General features: G+C 46.4%; 1 protein-coding gene across 1 annotated transcript in view; it reads right to left on the bottom strand.

The window, feature by feature from the left end:
- Window positions 1–1,867: 1,867 nt before the first annotated feature.
- Window positions 1,868–20,322, bottom strand: part of MNS1 (meiosis specific nuclear structural 1) — a 123,342-nt gene continuing 104,887 nt past the window's right edge. The window contains 2 exon segments of the mRNA XM_030190410.1: window positions 1,868–2,501; window positions 18,558–18,683. Of these exon segments, the coding sequence (XP_030046270.1) occupies window positions 2,397–2,501; window positions 18,558–18,683 (231 nt within the window). The 3' untranslated portion in view covers window positions 1,868–2,396.

Here is a 20,322-nt window from a genome sequence, read left to right as displayed (position 1 = left end):
AATAATATCTGCTTGTTTGTAACTGGATGGTATTTTACACAGTCTGCAGAAAAAACGGGACCCCTTACTTATTTCAAAATATTTTTCAATTCCTTAAACATTTAGCATAACCTTCAAAACTATATTATATAATTTATTTTTCTCAGTTAATTCATAATTTGTGCTCAAAGTGTCCTCCTTTAACCTTTACACATTCGCAAAATCTTCAGTGCCAGTGAGCTGTTGGCTCCAGGGGCGTAGCTACGGGTGGGCCTGGGTGGGCCCAGGCCCACCCAATTTCAGCTCTGGCCCACCCACCCAAGCACACAGACACTGCCTGCCCACTTTTCCTCCAAGCCCGCGCCAGCACCAGCTCCCATTGCCGGCCACTGCTGTTTTTCCTATTGAGCAGCAGGGCCGGCGCTACAAAAAGAAGAAGCGCTCAGCTGACTGAGCTGAGCGCTAACGACAAAAAAAGTTGAAAAAAAAAAAGCGTGGCACCTCCGCAGGCAGCTTTGAGGCATTGACTGCTGGCTCTGCAGGCTCCTCCCGTCTCTTACATCAATGCCCCTGCGTCGCTCCAGGGGCAGTGACGTAAGAGACGGGAGGAGCCTGCAGAGCCAGCAGCCAATGCCTCAAGGCTGCCTGCGGAGGTGCCGCGCTTTTTCAACTTTTTTTGTCGTTAGCGCTCAGCTCAGTCAGCTGAGCGCTTCTTCTTTTTGTAGCGCCGGCCCTGCTGCTCAATAGGAAAAGCAGCAGTGGCCGGTAATGGGAGCGAGGGCTGGCGCTGGTGGGCCTGAATCGGGAGAGGGAAAAGCAGATGGAAGGATGGGGAGAGAAAGAGGGAAAAAGCAGATGGAAGGATGGGGAGAGAAAGAGGGAAAACGGATGGATGGGGAGGGAGACACTGGATGGAAGGATGGGGAGAGAAAGAGGGAAGATGGATGAAAGGATGCAGAGAGAAAGGGGAGAGACTAGAAGGATGTGGAGAGAGAAGGGACACTGAACAGAAAAGGGTAGAGAGATAGAGAGACACTGGTTAGAAGGAGGTAGAGAGAGACATTAGATGGAAGGATCAGGAGAGAGGGTAGATGGGTGGAAGGATGGGGAGAGAAAGAGGGAGACGCTGGATGGAAGGGTAGGGAGAAGGAGGGGACGCTGGATGGAAGAATGCAGAAAGAAAGAGTGGAGACTACTGGAAGGAAGGGGAGAGAGAGGGGAGACACTGGAAGGATGGGGAGAGAAAGAAGAGAGCTGCTGGATGGAAAAGGAGAGTAGTGAAAAACTGGAGAATAAGAGGAAGGGGCATGGGGAGAACAAGGGTGAGAAAAAGATGAAAAGCCATAAGTAGATGAAGGAAATTAAAGAATGGATAGTAAGAATGAATTAAATCTGGACAGAGAGAGAGAGAGAGGCAGAAAAATATTGAAGAAAGCAAAGAAAAAGGAGAGAAAAATGAGAAATGGCCAGGAAACCGTGGCAGAAGAGTTAAACGAAAACGAAGGAAAGCAGAATCTAGAGACTGGGAGCAACACAATGAGAAAAAGTAAATGGCCATACAACAAAGGTAAAGAAAATAAATTTATTTTTAATTTAGGATAAAGTAATATGGTACCTTTGTTAATAAAGTTTCAGAGACCAATACTTCCTTCCTTAGGTCAGGAGATGATACCGTAACAGCATTATACTGACCTTAGGCAGGAGGTTTTGGCCTCTGAAAGCTCATTGAAAAGGGTGTTAGGCTATTAAATAAATTGTCTGAAATCTGATGCACTGAAAAGCAACACTTTACCCTGTGTGACAAATGCATCTGATTAGTGTGACTAAATTTTGCTGGGGGAGGGGGGTACAGAGAAAATTTTGTGCCCACCCACTTTGGGTTCAGGCCCACCCAAAATTGGCAGTCTGGCTGCGCCACTGGTTGGCTCAATGAATCCTGGGGTTTCATTAAATAAACAGCTCAACTATTTTGCGAGTTTGATGTGCTAGAGCTCCATCCTATTGAAAAATAAAGTACTCGGAAATGTCCTAAATTTCAGGCAGACGTTTCTGTTGCAATAGAAAGTTTTTGTATCATTTGGAAAAATGTTGGGGGTCCCGTTTTTAATGGACACTGTGTACTTTTTGTGAGGCACAAGTTACAGTTCTTATTCTCAGGCATAAGAAGAATAAAAAAACAAAACACATTTTTGTGTTGGGCAATCATTATCTATCCCTTTTTTTCTTAACTATAATCTTTGATACTCATCTGTAAAAGAATGTCAAGTGCAAACTGAATTCCTATAAGTAAACTGCACATACAACACCACATAAAATCACAGTAATCACTACTAAAAGACAACACAGGTTCACTATATACCAAAGACAGGCTGACACCTAGTGGCAATTCTTAAAATAGAAATAATTTAACTGAATTCTTAGTCCCAGTTTTCATCTGAAAATATATCCACTCTTCTTTGCTGAAACATCTTCTGGAAATCCTCATCAAACAATTTAAGATCTCCTTCATCCTTAAATATACCCTATAATTAAAACAGAAAAAGTGAAACTTATTTTGAAGTAGCATGATAAATTTGAAATACATTATAAAGCTATTGTTAATTTCTACTCATTAACCCCTTTGGAAACAATACAATAATTTATTAGGGAAAGTATTTGCCCAAAAGAAAGAGGATAGTGGGCTAGATGGATCTTTGATCTAACCCAGTATGGCAATTTTTAAGTTATAAGCAAAAGAAAAGGGCAACAAATGAAAAAAAAAAAAAGACCACCTCAAAATATACAGTCAGAAGGTTGATCAACAGTGATAACACCCAACTATGACAATTTATATGAATGGATATATGGAGGACATCAAACATTGTAAGCATGTCAAACATATTTACAGACCTCTTATAGCGCAAGCTATTCTAGGTCAAGACACCAAATATTGTTTCAATTATGTATACCCGCCATAATAATGATTTTTGTAAGTAATTCTTTGACGAGTTGAAGACTGTTATAACCCTGGAAGCAGGCATATCAGTGCTACTGAAACATCATTTTACACCTATTTCTATGTGTGGGTGTCAGGTATTTTATTGATCCAACGCTGGGCCTTTTTGATGCAGATAAGTGATTGCGTTATTTTTTGATATTGGAAGTTTTTACATATATTTGTCATATCACTGAGGCTGTTTGGTATGGACTTAAAAAACATATATATATATATACATGTGGTAATGATTGAAACAATGTTTAGGTGTCTTGAGCTGAAATAGCTTGCACTATAAGGGGTCTGTAGACCTGTCTGACATACGATGTTTATGATGTCCTCTGTACATCCATTCATATTAAGTTGTCATAGTTTGGAATTTTAAAGCTATGTACCCATTTTATTTAGGATTGACCGACAGCAATCCTAAATTAAATGGACAGTCACCAGATTGGTCACCCATCTATACATATATTCAGCACCCCCCACCCCACCCCAGCTGTAAATCAGGCCCTTTGCTTTTTCAAATAATTGGTTCCCTTAGACTGCTAAATCATAGCATTCTGTGTGGAACTCTAGGTATGTCATTGATCTGTTTCTTCTAGCATATTCTACAATCACTACAATTAATCCAGTGTCAGGTATCATGGGTTTAATAAAGAGAAATACCCTAAATCAAAAGAGGAAGTAATTTGTCAAGGTCCTCAAGGGGACAATCTGTGGCCTTTATTTGAGAGTGTAGCATATCTACTATAATAAAACTCACCCTCAACGTTCTGAAGACAACGTTCTGAAGTCACTCAGTCACTCACTGAAGTGGATAGTAAGGATTCATGGTGGTGAAGCCACAACACTGACCATATCTCTCTGCCCCGCCCTCGCATGACGGACCAATCAGAATAAACACCCTCAACATTCTGAAACACAAAGGACTATCACAACACCGTTCCCAGGCAACACTAGGCAACGTAAGACGGACCAATCAGAGGAAACTACGTGACAATAAGGGAGGAGCATTCCCCAGCAGAATGGCTCATTATCTGTGCAGCACGGAGAGCTCTGATTCCTGCAGCGCATAAATGTTCCAGCATTCCCCTGCAGCCGGCCTGAAATGGACCAAACATACCGGATCACCCCCCGATGGCCCGAGACCGTGCTCTTCTCCCTTCCGCCAACTTAAAACAACCATCACCGTCCTCAGGCAAGCCGTCACCCACCTCCAGGATGCCCAGAACCCCAGCCCAATGGAAAAAGATGGCGCTGCTTCCAACAGCACATTTCTCTTCTAGCATTCCCCTACAGCAGCCCTGAAACGGCCAAAAAATACCAACAGACAAAGAACGTGCTCCTCTACCTTCCGCCCATCTAAAACAACACTGCTGCCTCAGCACAATACAAAAAAAAAAACCCCAGAAAAAACAATCCACCACTCAGCAAAGGCTGACCTCCCTACAACCACATTTACATTTCACCAACAGAAAGACCCCCCTCCACAAACCTCCTTGACAGACAAAACCACACACACACAATACAACAGAAACACACCCTCAAAGCCACACACCAATCCAACCCACTTTGCCAGCACAGCACATCCCCCAACCCTCAAGCAAAAAACAAAACAAAAAAAGACACACATCAACAACCTGCACACACACCGCACCATCACACACTCACACACACACAAAATAACTCTGTGACACATACACACACAAAAAAACCACATGCTAGCGCCCGTTTCATTGGTTTCGGAAACGGGCCTTTTTTACTAGTTTTTATATAAATGTACATTAGTGTGTACATCATACCTATTTTTTTAGGAGGTCACGTGATGCGTTGAATTGAGAAGACATGTCTTCTGCCTCTCAGGGGTTTCCACACTCCTTTGACCTCTAAATATCAGAACTTTGAATTCCTTAATGGGGAGATATATTTAGAGTGTATTTGCCTTCTCCTATGGACAAATATTTGCAAGCATTGACGCCAGTGATGCCCGGAAATGGCCAAATAAAAACTCACCATAAAATGCGAGTGCAGACAAAATGGTGGATTCTCCAAAGCTCCCTGCTCCAGCGTTCTCAGCTGGCGCAAATAACAGTAGCGGTGAAACGTGCATTATAATCTCACCTGGGTCAGCTCTTGGAACAGCGCACCTGGAACCCTTACTATCTGATACGAGAAAGCAAACTGGGGAACTGGAGCACCGGGTGTCAACCATAGAAGACACGGATATACGTGTGGCTGACATGATAGCTGACTTCAAGCAACAAGTTTGGCACCAGGCAGATGACCATTCTGCAGATTGTGAGCTTCCCAGAGCAGGTACCTGACTGAACGCTTCTGGCAGTCCTGGCGAATTGGATGAAGAAAGAATTTACTCAGCCAGATAGCATAGGGACCTTCTATTTGGAGCGGGCCCACCATGTGGGACAGCCCAAGGAGGGGCAGCAGAGGCACGGAGTCGTGGTAGTCAAAGTTCATAACTACACAAACAACAATTTACAATACAAGGACTCTCTCATTCAAATCTTCCGGGACTTTTCGGCCTCCCTCCAGGAACATCGGAAGAAATGTAATCCTATTTCTTCAGCCCTAGCAACAACAACAAAAAAGCAGTGCTTTATGTTACTGTACCCTGCTCTGGATCAGTGGTCAACCTTTGCTGCGCCTGAGAAGGCGAGTGCCTATATGGAGCAGATATTCAGCGTGGCAGCGGCAGCTGACTGACCATATTTATAGTACCCCTTTTCGAGTGTGGGGTAACAGAGCTCAATTTAAATTCACATTATTGTTGTTTAGTTTACACATGCCTTATTGTCATCATGATGTAAAGGAGCCTAAAAGGGCTACTGTAAAACTGTGCTTTGAGATTATGGAGAGGGCCTATAACTTGTGCTGTAAAACAATAATCTGTTTGGCACAGGGGTGAGTTAGAGGGGAATCTCAAAGGACTGACCTTTCCATTTTTGCTGGTTTAGCTTTGTGGCACTTGCAAAGTGCTCTTGGTTGGTGCAACTTTCAATGTCTATCAAGACCCAGCAGTAGTTGTAGCTAAAGATCTGGTGTGCTCATGTGCCGTGGAGTCACCTGTCTTGGCTTTGTGGCGCATGACCATGCTCTGTCCTGTGAATCTGTATCGAAAGTTGAACAATTTTCGTCCAGCAGTGTTTTTGTTCTTTTGCTCCTTTTTTAGGCTACAATTCTTAGGAACGGCTGACCTGTTTCATTTTGATTGTGATTTATGCAAATCTTACCTATATAGTACTTTGTATTACTTAGTTGGTTTATATTCGCTGTTGCTTTGACTAAAACAGATATACCACGTGATAACAGACGGGCTCTGCATTCTGGTCTCTTCTCTCGGCATTGTTGTGGCTGCCCCCTGCTGCTGCATAGCCTCCTGGAATATAGGAGGCATCACCTCTCCAGTGAACATAGTAACATAGTAGATGACGGCAGAAAAAGACCTGCACAGTCCATCCAGTCTGCCCAACAAGATAACTCATATTTGCTGCTTTTTGTGTATACCCTACTTTGATTTGTACCTGTGCTCTTCAGGGCACAGACCGTATAAGTCTGCCCAGCACTATCCCCGCCTCCTAACCACCAGCCCCTCCTCCCAACCACCGGCTCTGGCACAGACCGTATAAGTCTGCCCAGCACTATCCTCACCTCCCAACCACCAGCCCTGCCTCCCAACCACCGGCTCTGGCACAGACCGTACAAGTCTGTCCAGCACCATCCCTGCCTCCCAACCACCAGTCCCGCTTCCCACCACCGGCTCTGGCACAGACCGTATAAGTCTGCCCAGCACTATCCCCGCCTCCCAACCACCAGCCCCGCCTCCCGATCTTGACTAAGCTCCTGAGGATCCATTCCTTCGGCACAGGATTCCTTTATGCTTATCCCACGCATGTTTGAATTCCGTTACCGTTTTTATTTCCACCACCTCCCATGGGAGGGCATTCCAAGCATCCACTACTCTCTCCGTGAAAAAATACTTCCTGACATTTTTCTTGAGTCTGCCCCCCTTCAATCTCATTTCATGTCCTCTCGTTCTACCATCTTCCCATCTCCGGAAAAGGTTCGTTTGCGGATTAATACCTTTCAAATATTTGAACGTCTGTATCATATCACCCCTGTTTCTCCTTTCCTCCAGAATATACATGTTTAGTTCAGCAAGTCTCTCCTCATACGTCTTGTAACGCAAATCCCATACCATTCTTGTAGCTTTTCTTTGCACCGCTTCAATTCTTTTTACATCCTTAACAAGAAACGGCCTCCAAAACTGAACACAATACTCCAGGTGGGGCCTCACCAACGACTTATACAGGGGCATCAACACCCCCTTTCTTCTGCTGGTGACACCTCTCTCTATACAGCCTAAGAGCACCAAGATTCTTACCACCTTGTGGTGACAGGGGGTTGGCATTGCTTGTTTGTAGGAGACCAGACTGTCAGATCAGGAACATCGTAAGCTTCAGCACAGCTGGGTAGGTGCGGTTCATTTTGCCTCTTCAGGGGCTCGAAGCAGAGGAATGGCAGTTTTAGTCTGTACATCTGAGGTGGTGTTGAGGGATACTGGAGGCAGATATCTGCTGGTTTGGATCTGGTTGCAGAGGAGGAAAGTCTATTAACTTGTGGTATATGGCCCTACTCCATTTAGCAGCACATTCTATCCCTCACTTGCCCAACATATGCTTCCATATCTGGGTAAGGCATTGTTGGTGTTAGGGACATGAACCTCCTGAAGGACCCAGCTTTGGATGCCAAGTTTGAGTCAGGTGATGGCAGAGGTGTTAGCAGGGCCAGGGAAAGGTATACTACCACATTTCTGAACCACTTTAGATTTAGTGGATACATGGCGGTTGCTTCACCCCATGGAAATTGATTTTACTCATAGATCTCGAGCACATGATTCTTTTTCTCACCTGGATTACACTTTTGCTTCTACTGCTCTGTTCCCCTCAATTACAGAAGTGGTTCTGGGTCACAAGATAGTATTTGACCGTTACCCTAATATGGGTGGACTTGGAATCTCTCATCACTTTTTCCCGTTTATAGAGGTTGGAGGTTTCTGACTCATCTTGCCCATAATAAGGCCTTTTGTGATTATTTGCTTTCTAGGGCAGATTTTGGTCACCCATAATAATCAACATATTGGCCAGCCTGATTTATTTTGGAACACCACTAAGGCGGTGCTGAGAAATGATATTATTGCCTATGTGACTTCTCGCCACAAACGCTTGGCCGCCAATATCCGTAACTTAGTACAGCAATTAAAGATTATCAAACAAGCTTATGTAGAAAGCACAATTCCTCAGACTAAATACTTATTAAGCCATCTAGGTTACTCTTAATTCACTCATATATGGGCAGACACATTGTGGTATAATTTATTCTAAATATCATTTTTATCGTCATGGTAAGAAGAGTTGGGAAAATGCTGGCCCGAGTGGTTAAAACTTGGGGAGGCAACTGGGTTGTCACATTGATTAACTGCATCAGGTAGAATAGCGAATGCCCCAGAGACCATTTTACAGCTATTCACTGAGCGTTTTAGGGAGTTATATGTTGGACAGCCCCAGGTGGACCCTGATACCATTAAAGCATTTTTGGAGACGGCAGGTCTTCCCTGGCTGATTGAGGACGAACGAGAAGTTTTGAACGCCCAGTACAGGCCAAAGAACTCCAAAAAGTCATAAAACAATTAAAGTCCTACTCAGCTCCTGGAGCTGATGTCTTTACAGGCGAGTTTTATAAGCTGCTGCAAGTGCAGATTCTGGGACCTTTGCCGGCATACCACCATTTGGTGGTAGAGTCTGGTGCTTTTCCTTTACATGACAATGTGGCCCTTATCACCTTAATACCAAAACCTAGAAAGCAAAAAAGAATTAGTGGACTCATACAGTCCGATTTCACTCTTTAATGTAGATGTCAAGTACTGGCTTATACACCTTGTGGCCTTTCTTCTTCAGTTAATAGCACCTGCACAAGTGGGCTTTGTTAAGAGGCATCAGACTGGGCTGAATGTTAGGAAACTGCTTATCGCTAAACCTCACTGTCGTGCTGCAGACATACCAGCACCGATAGTTTGACTAGGTCCACTGGCAGCACATGTTTTCTGTCTTGAGTTACACTGGGCTTTCTGGGTGGTTTTTGCAAGCAGTATAGACATTGTACCATAGACCTCAAGCACATGTCCTCCTTAATGAGGATAAAGCCCCACCCTTTTTCATAGAAAGGGGGACCCATATTGAATGTGGCTAATGCGGCAGAACATATCAGTGGATTCACCATCCAGGGACACACTATCAAGGCTGATGATTTGATAGTTCTTTTGACCCACCCCCAGGGATCACTGCTCTCCTTGATGTCCGAATTGAAACATTTTGGCAGCTTTTCAGGTTTTTCTCTCAATTACACTATGTCTAAGGCCTTACCTTTGCAAGAAGAGGTGCGCCAGAATTGGGAGGACCCCTCCCCCCTAGAGTGGGAGGTAGTAGGGTTGCAATATTTAGGCATTTGGTTGCCTGTACACCTTGCTGCTTTGTACACCACCAATGTGCTTCCTTTGTTGCAGTCGACTCGATTGCGCTTGCACCTTTGGAAGTCTTACCCTCTTGACCCTTTGGGGCCACATACATCTTTTTATAATATGCTTTTGATCCTCAAAAGTAGCTCTATATCTCATCTGTTGACTTTACTTTTGTGACAGCAGGAGGAAAGGAGCATGGCGCGCCTACTCCACATTTGTGAGTAGGAAAAAGACCGTGCTTGCCGCTGACCATACAGCAGACCCCCAGATCCCATGGAGGTATGGGTTTATTGAACACTGTGGAGAATGCCTTACTTCCATGGATGCACTTTAGTCATGTTTTACATACCGCCAGACACTTGCCAGGTTCAAGCGATATTTACTGTTTAAAACTTCTCGACAGATCTGGCACTGGATTTGTCACCGTTTTCACTTCTCCTCAGCAGTAACCCCATACTTATTTATTTGTAATAACCCAGAATTTTCTACAGGGCAGGGTCCATGAATCTGTAGCCACTGGGCAGCTAGGGGCCTCATTTATCTCCTATATGCATTCATGGAAGAGGGCCACTTAAAATCCTTGAATGAACTCCAGTGTAGTTATCGTCTTCCAGCAACACACTACTTTACTTTTTTAAAATTACATCATTATGTACAGGTCCCTCCCTTGGACAGATCTGACAGAGGATGTACAGGAGACATTGTAAGAAGCCTTCACTCTGGGCTCTCAACAACTGGTGCCCTTACCTTCCACCATCAATACCTGAAGGATACCACTCCGGACCCGGATTACAGAGCATTGGCGGCTAAATGGTCTTGAGATCTGCAAGTTGAAGTTATTGAGGAATGTTTCTGTACTGTCTTGTTAGTGATCCATCAACTTCCAGTGTCAATGGAGATCACAGAGCTGCAATACAAATTTGCATTCGTGATTGAATCCTTGCACGGAGCAGGGATTCAATCACAAAATATGTGCCTCAAATGTGGTCAGGGTCCAGCAACATTGGGTCACATGTTCTAGCATTGCTTCTAAATAGCTCACTTCTGGAGATCTTTACTATTGGCACTTGCTTCCTACTGGAACTGTACAATTCTTTGCAGCTCTTTGGAACCTATGTATATACTGATACTGTGCCTAAAGGCTTCAAATTGTTTCTTCAAAAGGCCCTACTCTTTGGTTTAAAAACTGTAATCTTATTGGATGAACCCTCAGGGGCCCGCATTGTAGCGTTGGAGCTATTATCTTTCTTTATCAAATGCGCCTTGAGCACCAGAGGGTTCACTCATTTGAAGATATAAAGGGCAAGAGGTTTCAGGAAACGTGGAAACCTGTGTGATTGTCCTTGTCAACTACAGCATGTAGTTGTCTACTGAATTTCTGATGGAATTTTTTTTTTAGGGTGCCCCTATGGTGCCACAGAGGAGTGCACACCAGGAAAGGGGGGGGGGGAGGTTGGATGGAGAGTTTTGCTTGTCTGTTTGGCTTTTAAAAATTGTAAAATGTTCCTCTGTATTATGTTTGATATTTATATGCTTTTTAGTAATGGAACAATAGAGATGACTTTAAACATACCTAGTTTTTAAATTTTATATCTTCAAGTTTACATGTTTTTCTTTGAAACTTAATAAAATTGTTTTTCAACAACTGTCTGAATCTCTTTTGTTTTCTTTAATTCTCTTAGGAGTGGAGGAGTACCAGGTTTGCCCAGAGTCACAAGGAGCTGCAGTGGGAATTGAACTCAATTCCCCAGGATCAAAGTCCACTGTACTAACCACTAGGCTACTCCTCCACTCTAGTGGTTAGTGCAGTAGACTTTGATCCTGGGGAACTGAGTTCGATTCCCACTGCAGCTCCTTGTGACTCTGGTCAAGTCACTTAACCCTCCATGGTAAAATTATGTATAATCATACCTGATAATTTTCTTTCCATTAATCATAGCTGATCAATCCATAGACTGGTGGGTTGTGTCCATCTACCAGCAGGTGGAGATAGAGAGCAAACTTTTGCCTCCCTATATGTGGTCATGTGCTGCCGGAAACTCCTCAGTATGTCGATATCAAAGCTCCATCCGCAGGACTCAGCACTTAGAGAATTACACCCACGAAGGGACACTCTGCCCAGCTCACCACCGCCGAAACGGGGGAGGGGAATCAACCCAGCTCATCCCCACACAAGTGGGGGAGGGGAATCCGTCCAGCTCATCCCCGCGGAGCGGGGGAGGGACACCACACCCGCCGATGCGGGGGGATCTGGCTTATCCTGCAACCGCGAGAGGAGCTGACTGACCCTAACACCGCCGAAGCGGGAGGGGTACAAAGCTGCCCTACAGCCGCACGAAGCGGGAGGGAGTGCCGGCAGAATTTATGTCTCAATCCAGCCCCGTAAAACGGAGGGGAGAGGAATGCAGCAGCTCACTGTAACACAAACTCGTCTCAACTCTTGAAGAATCCAAGTGAAAGAAGAACTTGAACACGAAGTCCTCCTGAAGTAACTGAAGGCTAAACTTGAACCTAAAATTCAACCAGAATATAAACAGTACAGATATCTGGGAGGGGCTATGGATTGATCAGCTATGATTAATGGAAAGAAAATTATCAGGTATGATTATACATAATTTTACCTTCCATATCATCAAGCTGATCAATCCATAGACTGGTGGGATGTACCGAAGCAGTACTCACCCAGGGCGGGACATAGAAATCCCTGACCTCAACACTGAAGCTCCAAACCGGGCCTCCGCCCGTGCAGCCACAGTCAAACGGTAATGCTTGGAGAATGTATGAGCCGAAGCCCACGCTGCCGCCTTGCATATCTCTTCCAAGGAGACGGATCCGGCCTCTGCCATCGAGGCCGCCTGAGCTCTCGTGGAGTGAGCCTTCAGCTGGATAGGCGGCACCTTCCCCGCGGCCACATAAGCCGCTGCAATGGCTTCCTTGACCCATCTTGCCACTGTAGGCTTAGCAGCCTGCAGACCCTTACGAGGACCTGCAAACAGGACAAACAGATGATCCGATTTCCGGAAATCATTGGTCACTTCCAAGTATCTGATGATGACTCGTCTCACATCCAGATATTCAAGAGCGGAGTACTCCTCTGGGTAGTCCTCCCTACGAAAGGAAGGGAGACAGAGCTGCTGATTCACATGGAAGCGAGAACCAATCTTGGGCAGGAAGGAAGGCACTGTGCGAATAGTCACTCCTGCCTCAGTGAACTGCAGAAAAGGCTCTCGACATGAGAGCGCCTGGAGCTCGGAAACTCTTCTGGCTGAAGTGATAGCCACCAAAAAGACTGCTTTCAACGTCAGGTCTTTCAGAGATGCCCTCGACAAGGGTTCCAAAGGCGGCTTCTGCAATGCTCTTAGCACCAGGTTGAGATTCCACGCAGGCACCACTGAGTGCAGAGGAGGGCGCAGGTGATTAACTCCCTTGAGAAAGCGCACCACATCTGGCTGCGAAGCCAGGGAAACACCCTTCAGGCGGCCCCTGAAGCAAGCCAGAGCCGCTACCTGGACTTTAAGGGAACTGAGCGACAGGCCTTTCTCCAGACCTTCTTGCAGGAACGCCAACACTGAAGAAATTGGAGCAGTGAAGGGAGAAAGTGAGCCTGCTTCACACCATGCTGCAAAGATACGCCAAACCCTGGCGTAAGCAGTAGAAGTAGAGCGCTTCCTCGCTCTCAGCATAGTGGCGATGACCTTGTCTGAGAAGCCCTTCTTCCTCAGACGCTGCCGCTCAATAGCCAGGCCGTAAGACCAAAGGGAGAGGGATCCTCCATCACCACGGGACCCTGATGTAACAGGCCCTGCTCCACTGACAGCCGCAGAGGATCGTCGACTGAGAGCCTGAACAAGTCCGCATACCAGGGACGTCTGGGCCAATCCGGACCCACCAGGATTACCCTGCCGGGATGCTTTGCCACCCGGTCTAGCACCCTGCCCAACATGGGCCAGGGCGGGAACACATAGAGGAGCTCTTGTGACGGCCACTGTTGGAGAAGAGCATCTACTCCCAGGGATCGAGGGTCCCGTCCTCTGCTGAAAAAGCGCGGCACTTGGCCATTGGCCGATGACGCCATCAGATCTAGGCTCGGCTGGCCCCAGCGCTTCGTGATGTCCAAGAACGCCTGAGCAGATAGTTGCCACTCTCCGGGCTCCAAGGTATGGCGACTGAGAAAGTCCGCCTTGACATTCATGACTCCGGCAATGTGGGCCGCTGAAAGCTGCTCCAGGTTCGCTTCCGCCCACTGGCAAAGACTCATAGCCTCCTTGGCTAGAGGGGCGCTCTTGGTACCTCCCTGGCGGTTGATATAGGCCACAGCCGTGGCATTGTCCGACAGGACCCGTACAGGCTTCAACACCAGTACCGGGATGAACTCCAATAACACCAACCGAATGGCTCTGAGTTCCAGGAGGTTGATAGACCACTTGCCTCTGCAGGAGACTAGAGCCCCTGCGCTGTCCTTCCCAAGCAGTGGGCTCCCCAGCCCATCAAAGAGGCGTCTGTCGTGACGACAATCCACTCCGGGGTCACCAGAGGCAATCCTGCAGACAACTTGTCTGTCTGCGTCCACCAGCTCAGCGCCTTGCGCACTGCTGGGTCCACGGGAAGGCGCACAGCATAATCCTCCGACATCGGAGTCCAGCGCAGCAGCAGAGATAGCTGTAGTGGTCTCATATGAGCCCTGGCCCAGGGCACTACTTCCATCGTGGCCGTCATAGAGCCCAACAGCTGCACGTAGTCCCAAGCCCGAATAGGAGAGGCTACTAGGAACTAGTCCACCTGAGCCTGAAGCTTGACAATCCGATTGTCTGGCAGGAACACTCTGCCCACTTGGGTGTCGAATCGAACTCCCAGATACACCAGGGACTGAGTCGGACGCAGCTGGCTCTTCTTCCAGTTGATGATCCATCCCAGGGAGCTCAAAAGAGCAACTACCCGGTCCATAGCTTTGCCGCACTCTGCATAAGAGGGGGCTCGGATCAACCAGTCGTCCAGATAAGGATGGACTTGTACTCCTTCCTTTAGCAGGAAGGCCGCTATGACCCCCATTACTTTGGAAAAGGTCCGCGGAGCAGTAGCCAACCCGAAAGGGAGGGCTCTGAACTGGAAGTGTCGTCTCAGGACTGTAAAACGCAGAAAGCGTTGGAGAGGAGGCCAGATGGGACTATGCAGGTACGCTTCCTTGATGTCCAAGGAAGCCAAGAACTCTCCTGCCTTCACTGCCGCTATAACAGAGCGGAGAGTCTCCATGCGAAAGTGCCTCACTTTCCAGGCCCGATTGACCCCTTTGAGGTCGAGGATAGGCCGGACAGAACCTCCTTTCTTTGGAACCACAAAGTAAATGGAGTAACGTCCCTTGCCAATCTGATTTTTTGGCACCGGAACGACCGTACCCAGGCGGATCAGGTTGTCCAAGGTCTGCTGCACTACCACAGCTTGACCGGAGACTTGCAGGGAGAGAGTACAAACCCGTCTCTTAAGGGTTGGCAGAACTCTAGCTTGTAGCCGTCTCTGATGACTTCCAGCACCCACGCGTCTGAAGTTATAGTGGTCCACTCGCCCAGAAACGAGGACAGCCGTCCTCCAATCTGCACTGGGGCGTGGACCAAGGCCCCGTCATTGGGTACAAGACCCTGGGGGAGGACCGGAGGGAGCACCTCCGGGACGGCGGTCTCTGCGAAAGGAATGCTGCTTGGGGGAGAAATTCCTCTTGAAGAGGGGGCAGAGGAACCCGACTTGCCCGGGCGGTACCGATGGGCTTCCTGCAACCGTCCTCTGGAGGTATCGGGACGAGCCCTGACCTCTGGTAATTTCTTGCCCTTAGACGTGCCGAGATCGGTCACGATTTTGTCCAGCTCGACCCCAAAGAGCAGCTTGCCTTTAAAAGGCAATCTAGCCAGGCGGGATTTAGAGGCGTGGTCAGCAGACCAATGTTTCAGCCAAAGCCACCGCCGCGCAGAGACTGTCTGAGCCATGCCTTTAGCTGAGGCTCTCCAGACATCATACAGCAAGTCTGCCAAATAGGCTAAGCCCGATTCCAGGGCCGGCCAATCAGCCCTCAAGGAATGATCCGAGGGGGAAGCCCGCTGCACCATAGTCCGGCACGCCCTGGCCACATAGGAGCCGCAAACTGAGGCCTGCAAACTTAAAGCAGCTGCCTCAAAGGACGACCTTAAGGCCGCCTCCAATCTTCTGTCTTGGGCGTCCTTTAGGGCCGTGCCACCTTCCACCGGCAACGCCGTTTTCTTAGTCACCGCAGTGATTAAAGAATCCACGGTAGGCCACAGATAGGCCTCACGTTCACTCACAGCCAAAGGATAGAGGCGGGACATAGCCCTAGCCACTTTAAGGCTCGTTTCCGGGACATCCCATTGAGCCGCAATTAAGGTGTGCATGGCATCATGCACGTGGAAGGTTCTAGGCGGGCGCTTCGTCCCCCGCATAATGGCAGAGCCAACAGGGGCTGAGGGAGAGACGTCCTCCGGAGAGGAAATCTTCAAAGTGTCCATGGCCTGTAACAACAGGTTGGGCAAATCCTCTGGGCTAAAAAGCCGCGCTGCAGAGGGGTCATCCGCTCCATCCGAGCGGGGAACTATCTCCTCCAAGGAATCCGCAAAGGATCGTTGGGAGACCTCAGACACGCTGCCCTCATCTACATCGGAGGAGACAAAAGTCCTCCAAGGCCTGGAAATCAACCCGAGGGCGTTTACCTCTGGGAACCTCAACCTCTTTATCAGAAGAGGGAGCAGGGGCAGCGTTTTGCATGAGGAAAGCCTGATGCAGCAGCAAAACAAACTCGGGGGAGAAACCCCCCAGACTGTGCACTTCCGCAGCCTGGGTAACACCCCTAGACGCACTCTCAACCGGCGCTCGCAATAGCGGGGGAGAGACATGCTGCGCATCCAAAATGGCGTCCGGCGCGAAACTCCGTGAAGGAGCCGCGCGGGAAGAACGGCGCTTAACTTTAGCCGCTTTTGTGCCGTCGCCCAAATTAAGGGCGTTCATGGCATTAATGTCTCCAACCTCAAGGGCGGCCCCGAAGAAGCCGTCCGAGCCGCGTGGCCGGCCAAGATGGCGGAGGCGAGGAGCGGGGGATGGGCGTTTATGGCGGGAAAAAACCGCCACGCCGGAGGAACGACCGGGACATTCATCGGTCACTAAACTATCACCCATCAAGGGCGAATCAGGTTGTAAAACCCCCGCATCCCCTCTAGAAGCGCTCCAGCGATCCGGGGAGCGACCCTTTGCGCCCTCGCCCTCCGACGCCATTGCCACGAGGAGAAGAATCGGGGAACCCCCTGCCCGCTATAAAAAGGTAAAATTACCTGCTTGCCGCTCCGAGCTGTAACGAACTGGTGTCCCAGTGAGTAGCTGCAATGAACGTTTAAAGAAACGTCGAATTAAACGCCTTTAAAGACGTTTAAAAATATATATATTTTTTTTTTTTTTTTTTAAACGGAGCCAGCGGGAGGGGGGAGAAAAGGAGGGACCTGGCACCACCAGGTTTGCACTTGCTCAAAAGAGCCCTCAACCCCAGGCCTCAACAAAACCTAAGGATTAGGCTTGGAGGCCTAGCCAGAGCTGCTGCTGTGTGTGACCACCACCTGCTGAGATAGAGAACATACTGAGGAGTTTCCGGCAGCACATGACCACATATAGGGAGGCAAAAGTTTGCTCTCTATCTCCACCTGCTGGTAGATGGACACAACCCACCAGTCTATGGATTGATCAGCTTGATGATATGGAATGCCCCTAGTACAAAATAAGTACATGAATATATGTAAACTGCTTTGAATGTAGTTGCAAAAACCTCAGAAAGGCGGTATATCAAGTCCCGTTTCCCTTCCCCCTTCTTATAAGTTTATCTTTTCTTTTTGTAGTACCATATCTTTCCTCTCTCACCTCTTCTTCCCTACTTCACATCCAAAACAGTTTCTAGTTTCCTCGCATCTAACACTGTTTCCCAGTTTATCATTGCTTGATTCCCCCTTCCACACTTTCCTTCTCAAAAGTCCCTAATGCCATCCCTAACCCAATGGTTAGAGCAACAGTTTAGAACAGGGAAGCCACACTTCATATTCTGTTTCTTCCATTGATGTTCCTTTGTAGCACTGAGGTTGAGACACCCCTATTCTTGAAGGTTTCTTGTGCTTTTTGCCCTTGTATCCTTGGCCAAGTCACTTCACCCTCTATTGCCTGAGGTTCAAACTTCAAGGCCAATATTAGCCCAAAGGATTTCCCATAGGTTAGTTGCCTCCTTCATATGCAACTTTGCTACCAATTCATATTGTGCGCACAAATTTGTTCCCAGGACAGGCCTGTTTGTGAAGGCTTCTGCATACTATCCGAACAGTCTCTTTGACTGTAAGCCCTCTTTGGCAGTGAAACAACTATTTGATGTATCTGATCTGAGCCCTTTCATCTATCATTCTCTTTCTCCCTTCTCTTTAACCTTGAACTCCCTGCAAGTCTAACATTCTCCGTCATCTTCTCTTCACTCCTCTCATCCTTTTCTTTTCCCTGCCATCTTCTCCTCAATTTCAGCATCTTTTCTTCAGATATTACTGGCCTACTTTTAGTTACACAATTTTTAGAAAACATAACAGAAGGTCCAGACTGGTGGTTCAGTGTGTTCGAAAATGCTCAATTCCCAGGCCAGGTCTTCTGCTCCCTTGATCGACTAGGGATGCTACAAAAGTGGTGTCCACAGTTCCTGGGGGGTGAGGTAGAGTCCTGGTCACCATACAATGAAGCAACAATTGCAGGGCTTTGGTAATCAACTACCATTACTGGAATAAATGGTGTAAGTGAGCAGAGAGGTGATTTAAAAATAGGAGAACAATTCCTGGGAAGCGAGAGATGAAAGCGCCATAGAAGCCAGTTCAGACTGAGCTGGAAGCCCCCCCCCCCCCCCCCCCCCCCCCAAAAAAAAATGAAACTACGGACCATTAAAAAAGGAAAAAGAAAAAAACAACAGACATTTCTGCAGCTGGGTAATTTAGAAAGAGAGTTCATACAGAGAACATAAGAAAGAATATTTTATAATGTCAAAATTAATACTTCTCTTACTTTAGGCAGGTAGCCCAGTAATTTAGCAGCATGCTTCTTAAGGAGTTTCTGTCTTTCTTCTTCAATGATTGCAAGATGGAGGGCTTCTCTTCTTTCCTCCTCCTTCTTTTCTTCAAGTTCACGCTCCTAAATGAAAAGTAATTGTCAGGTAAAAAAACCTTTATTACAAGTTAGTAGCTCTGAAGCAGAAAACCTTTCAAGCAACACTTTCCTTGGTTATTATCTTAATTCAAAAAGAAAAACAGGAACTATATATCATGGATCAAATTTAAAATATGCATCTATGTTGTCTTTGCTTGCTGTAGCAGTCACATGGACACAAGCAGAACACAGACAGAATCCGGTGACAAAGACAAACTATATTTTACAAGATGCTCTTTTAAAAGCATTTCCCAGATACTCTGTTTCCTTTAAGGGTTAAAGAATCATAAAATGGGAAGGGTGGTCATTTTAAAAAGGACTATATCAAGTTCAATTTAAATATATACTTTTTAATGATATATCTGCACAGGAAAAATAAAACAAGGAAATACTTTGCTTGCCTTTAGCAGCTAAAGTTACACTACTGAGAGTTACTTGGTGTCTATAATAAATAGAAAAAAAAACCTAATCCCTACAATTTGCATTTTGTGAAATTACAACATAATAAATTGACTTGTATGCCAACATCTAGAGCAAAGCACCTAAAATTCAAGTTAATTCTCCTAAATCAGTCATATTGGGTTAAGTGCACTGTTTGTTATGAGGAAGTTAGTGTACACTTTTGGCTGCACAGAAAAGAAACATTCCAGACGGGCGTTTGAAAACTATACGCACACATTTAATTTATAAAAACTTACACATATACCAGGCTCACACAAAGAAAGAAGCAATAATGAGCCAGTAGCTGTTCCTTAAAATGTTTATTCACAATACTTTATTTTAATGATTTAAAGATAACCTTATAAGTAAAATACCAAGTCCACAATAGTTTTATATTAGTCCATCAGCTCAACATGTTTTGGCACCTAGTGCCTTCTTCATAGGCAAAATTTCAAAATGTAATGTGAACAAACACTCCTCCTAGGTAGCTGCCTATACTCATAAGATTGCATTCATAGGGATCTTCAGCCCCTAACATAGAGCTTGAAACAGGTCCCCATGGGTAAAAAAAACACTAAATCAATACAATTGGATTCCAGCATTTGGATCTCTTGTTTTTTATGCTTCACATGTAGTAGGCATGCAGCTAGAACGCATACTTTGAGGGCCATTTTTGATATGACATACAAGTTGGACTTTAGACATTTTGCGCTAAACGTTAAAAATGCGAATAAGAAATATAGCCATTTTCAAAACAGCAAAACATCTATTTTTCCCCCCTAAATGGCCACATGCAAGATGTTTTTGTGCTCTCTGCATTTATCTTTTTGGTCCATTTTTGGGGGAAAAAAAAGTCTATGTGAAAAACAGAGACATTAAAGCCATTGGGATGTAGAAAAAGCCAACATTCTTAATAGACTGGCCACACAGATATCCCAGGAGAGCAATGGGGAACCCTAGGAGGCATTGCCGTGGACTTCATATAAAAGCTCCCAGGTACTTAACTAGATAACTTAAAAGAGCTCTCACTGCTCTTTTAAGTTATCTGCTGAGCCTTCCAAAACCCACCACCACAACTGTACACCATTACAATAGCCCTTATCGGTGAAGGGGTCACCTATATGTGGGTACAGTAGGTTTCTTGCGAGTGTGGGAGGGCTCACACTTTCCACCACAACAGGTA

This window comes from Microcaecilia unicolor, chromosome 1, assembly GCF_901765095.1.
Source record: "Microcaecilia unicolor chromosome 1, aMicUni1.1, whole genome shotgun sequence".
In the NCBI taxonomy this organism is placed as follows: domain Eukaryota; kingdom Metazoa; phylum Chordata; class Amphibia; order Gymnophiona; family Siphonopidae; genus Microcaecilia; species Microcaecilia unicolor.
The sequence above is the reverse complement of the archived record's forward strand: the minus strand, read 5'-3'. Positions and strand labels throughout refer to the sequence as shown.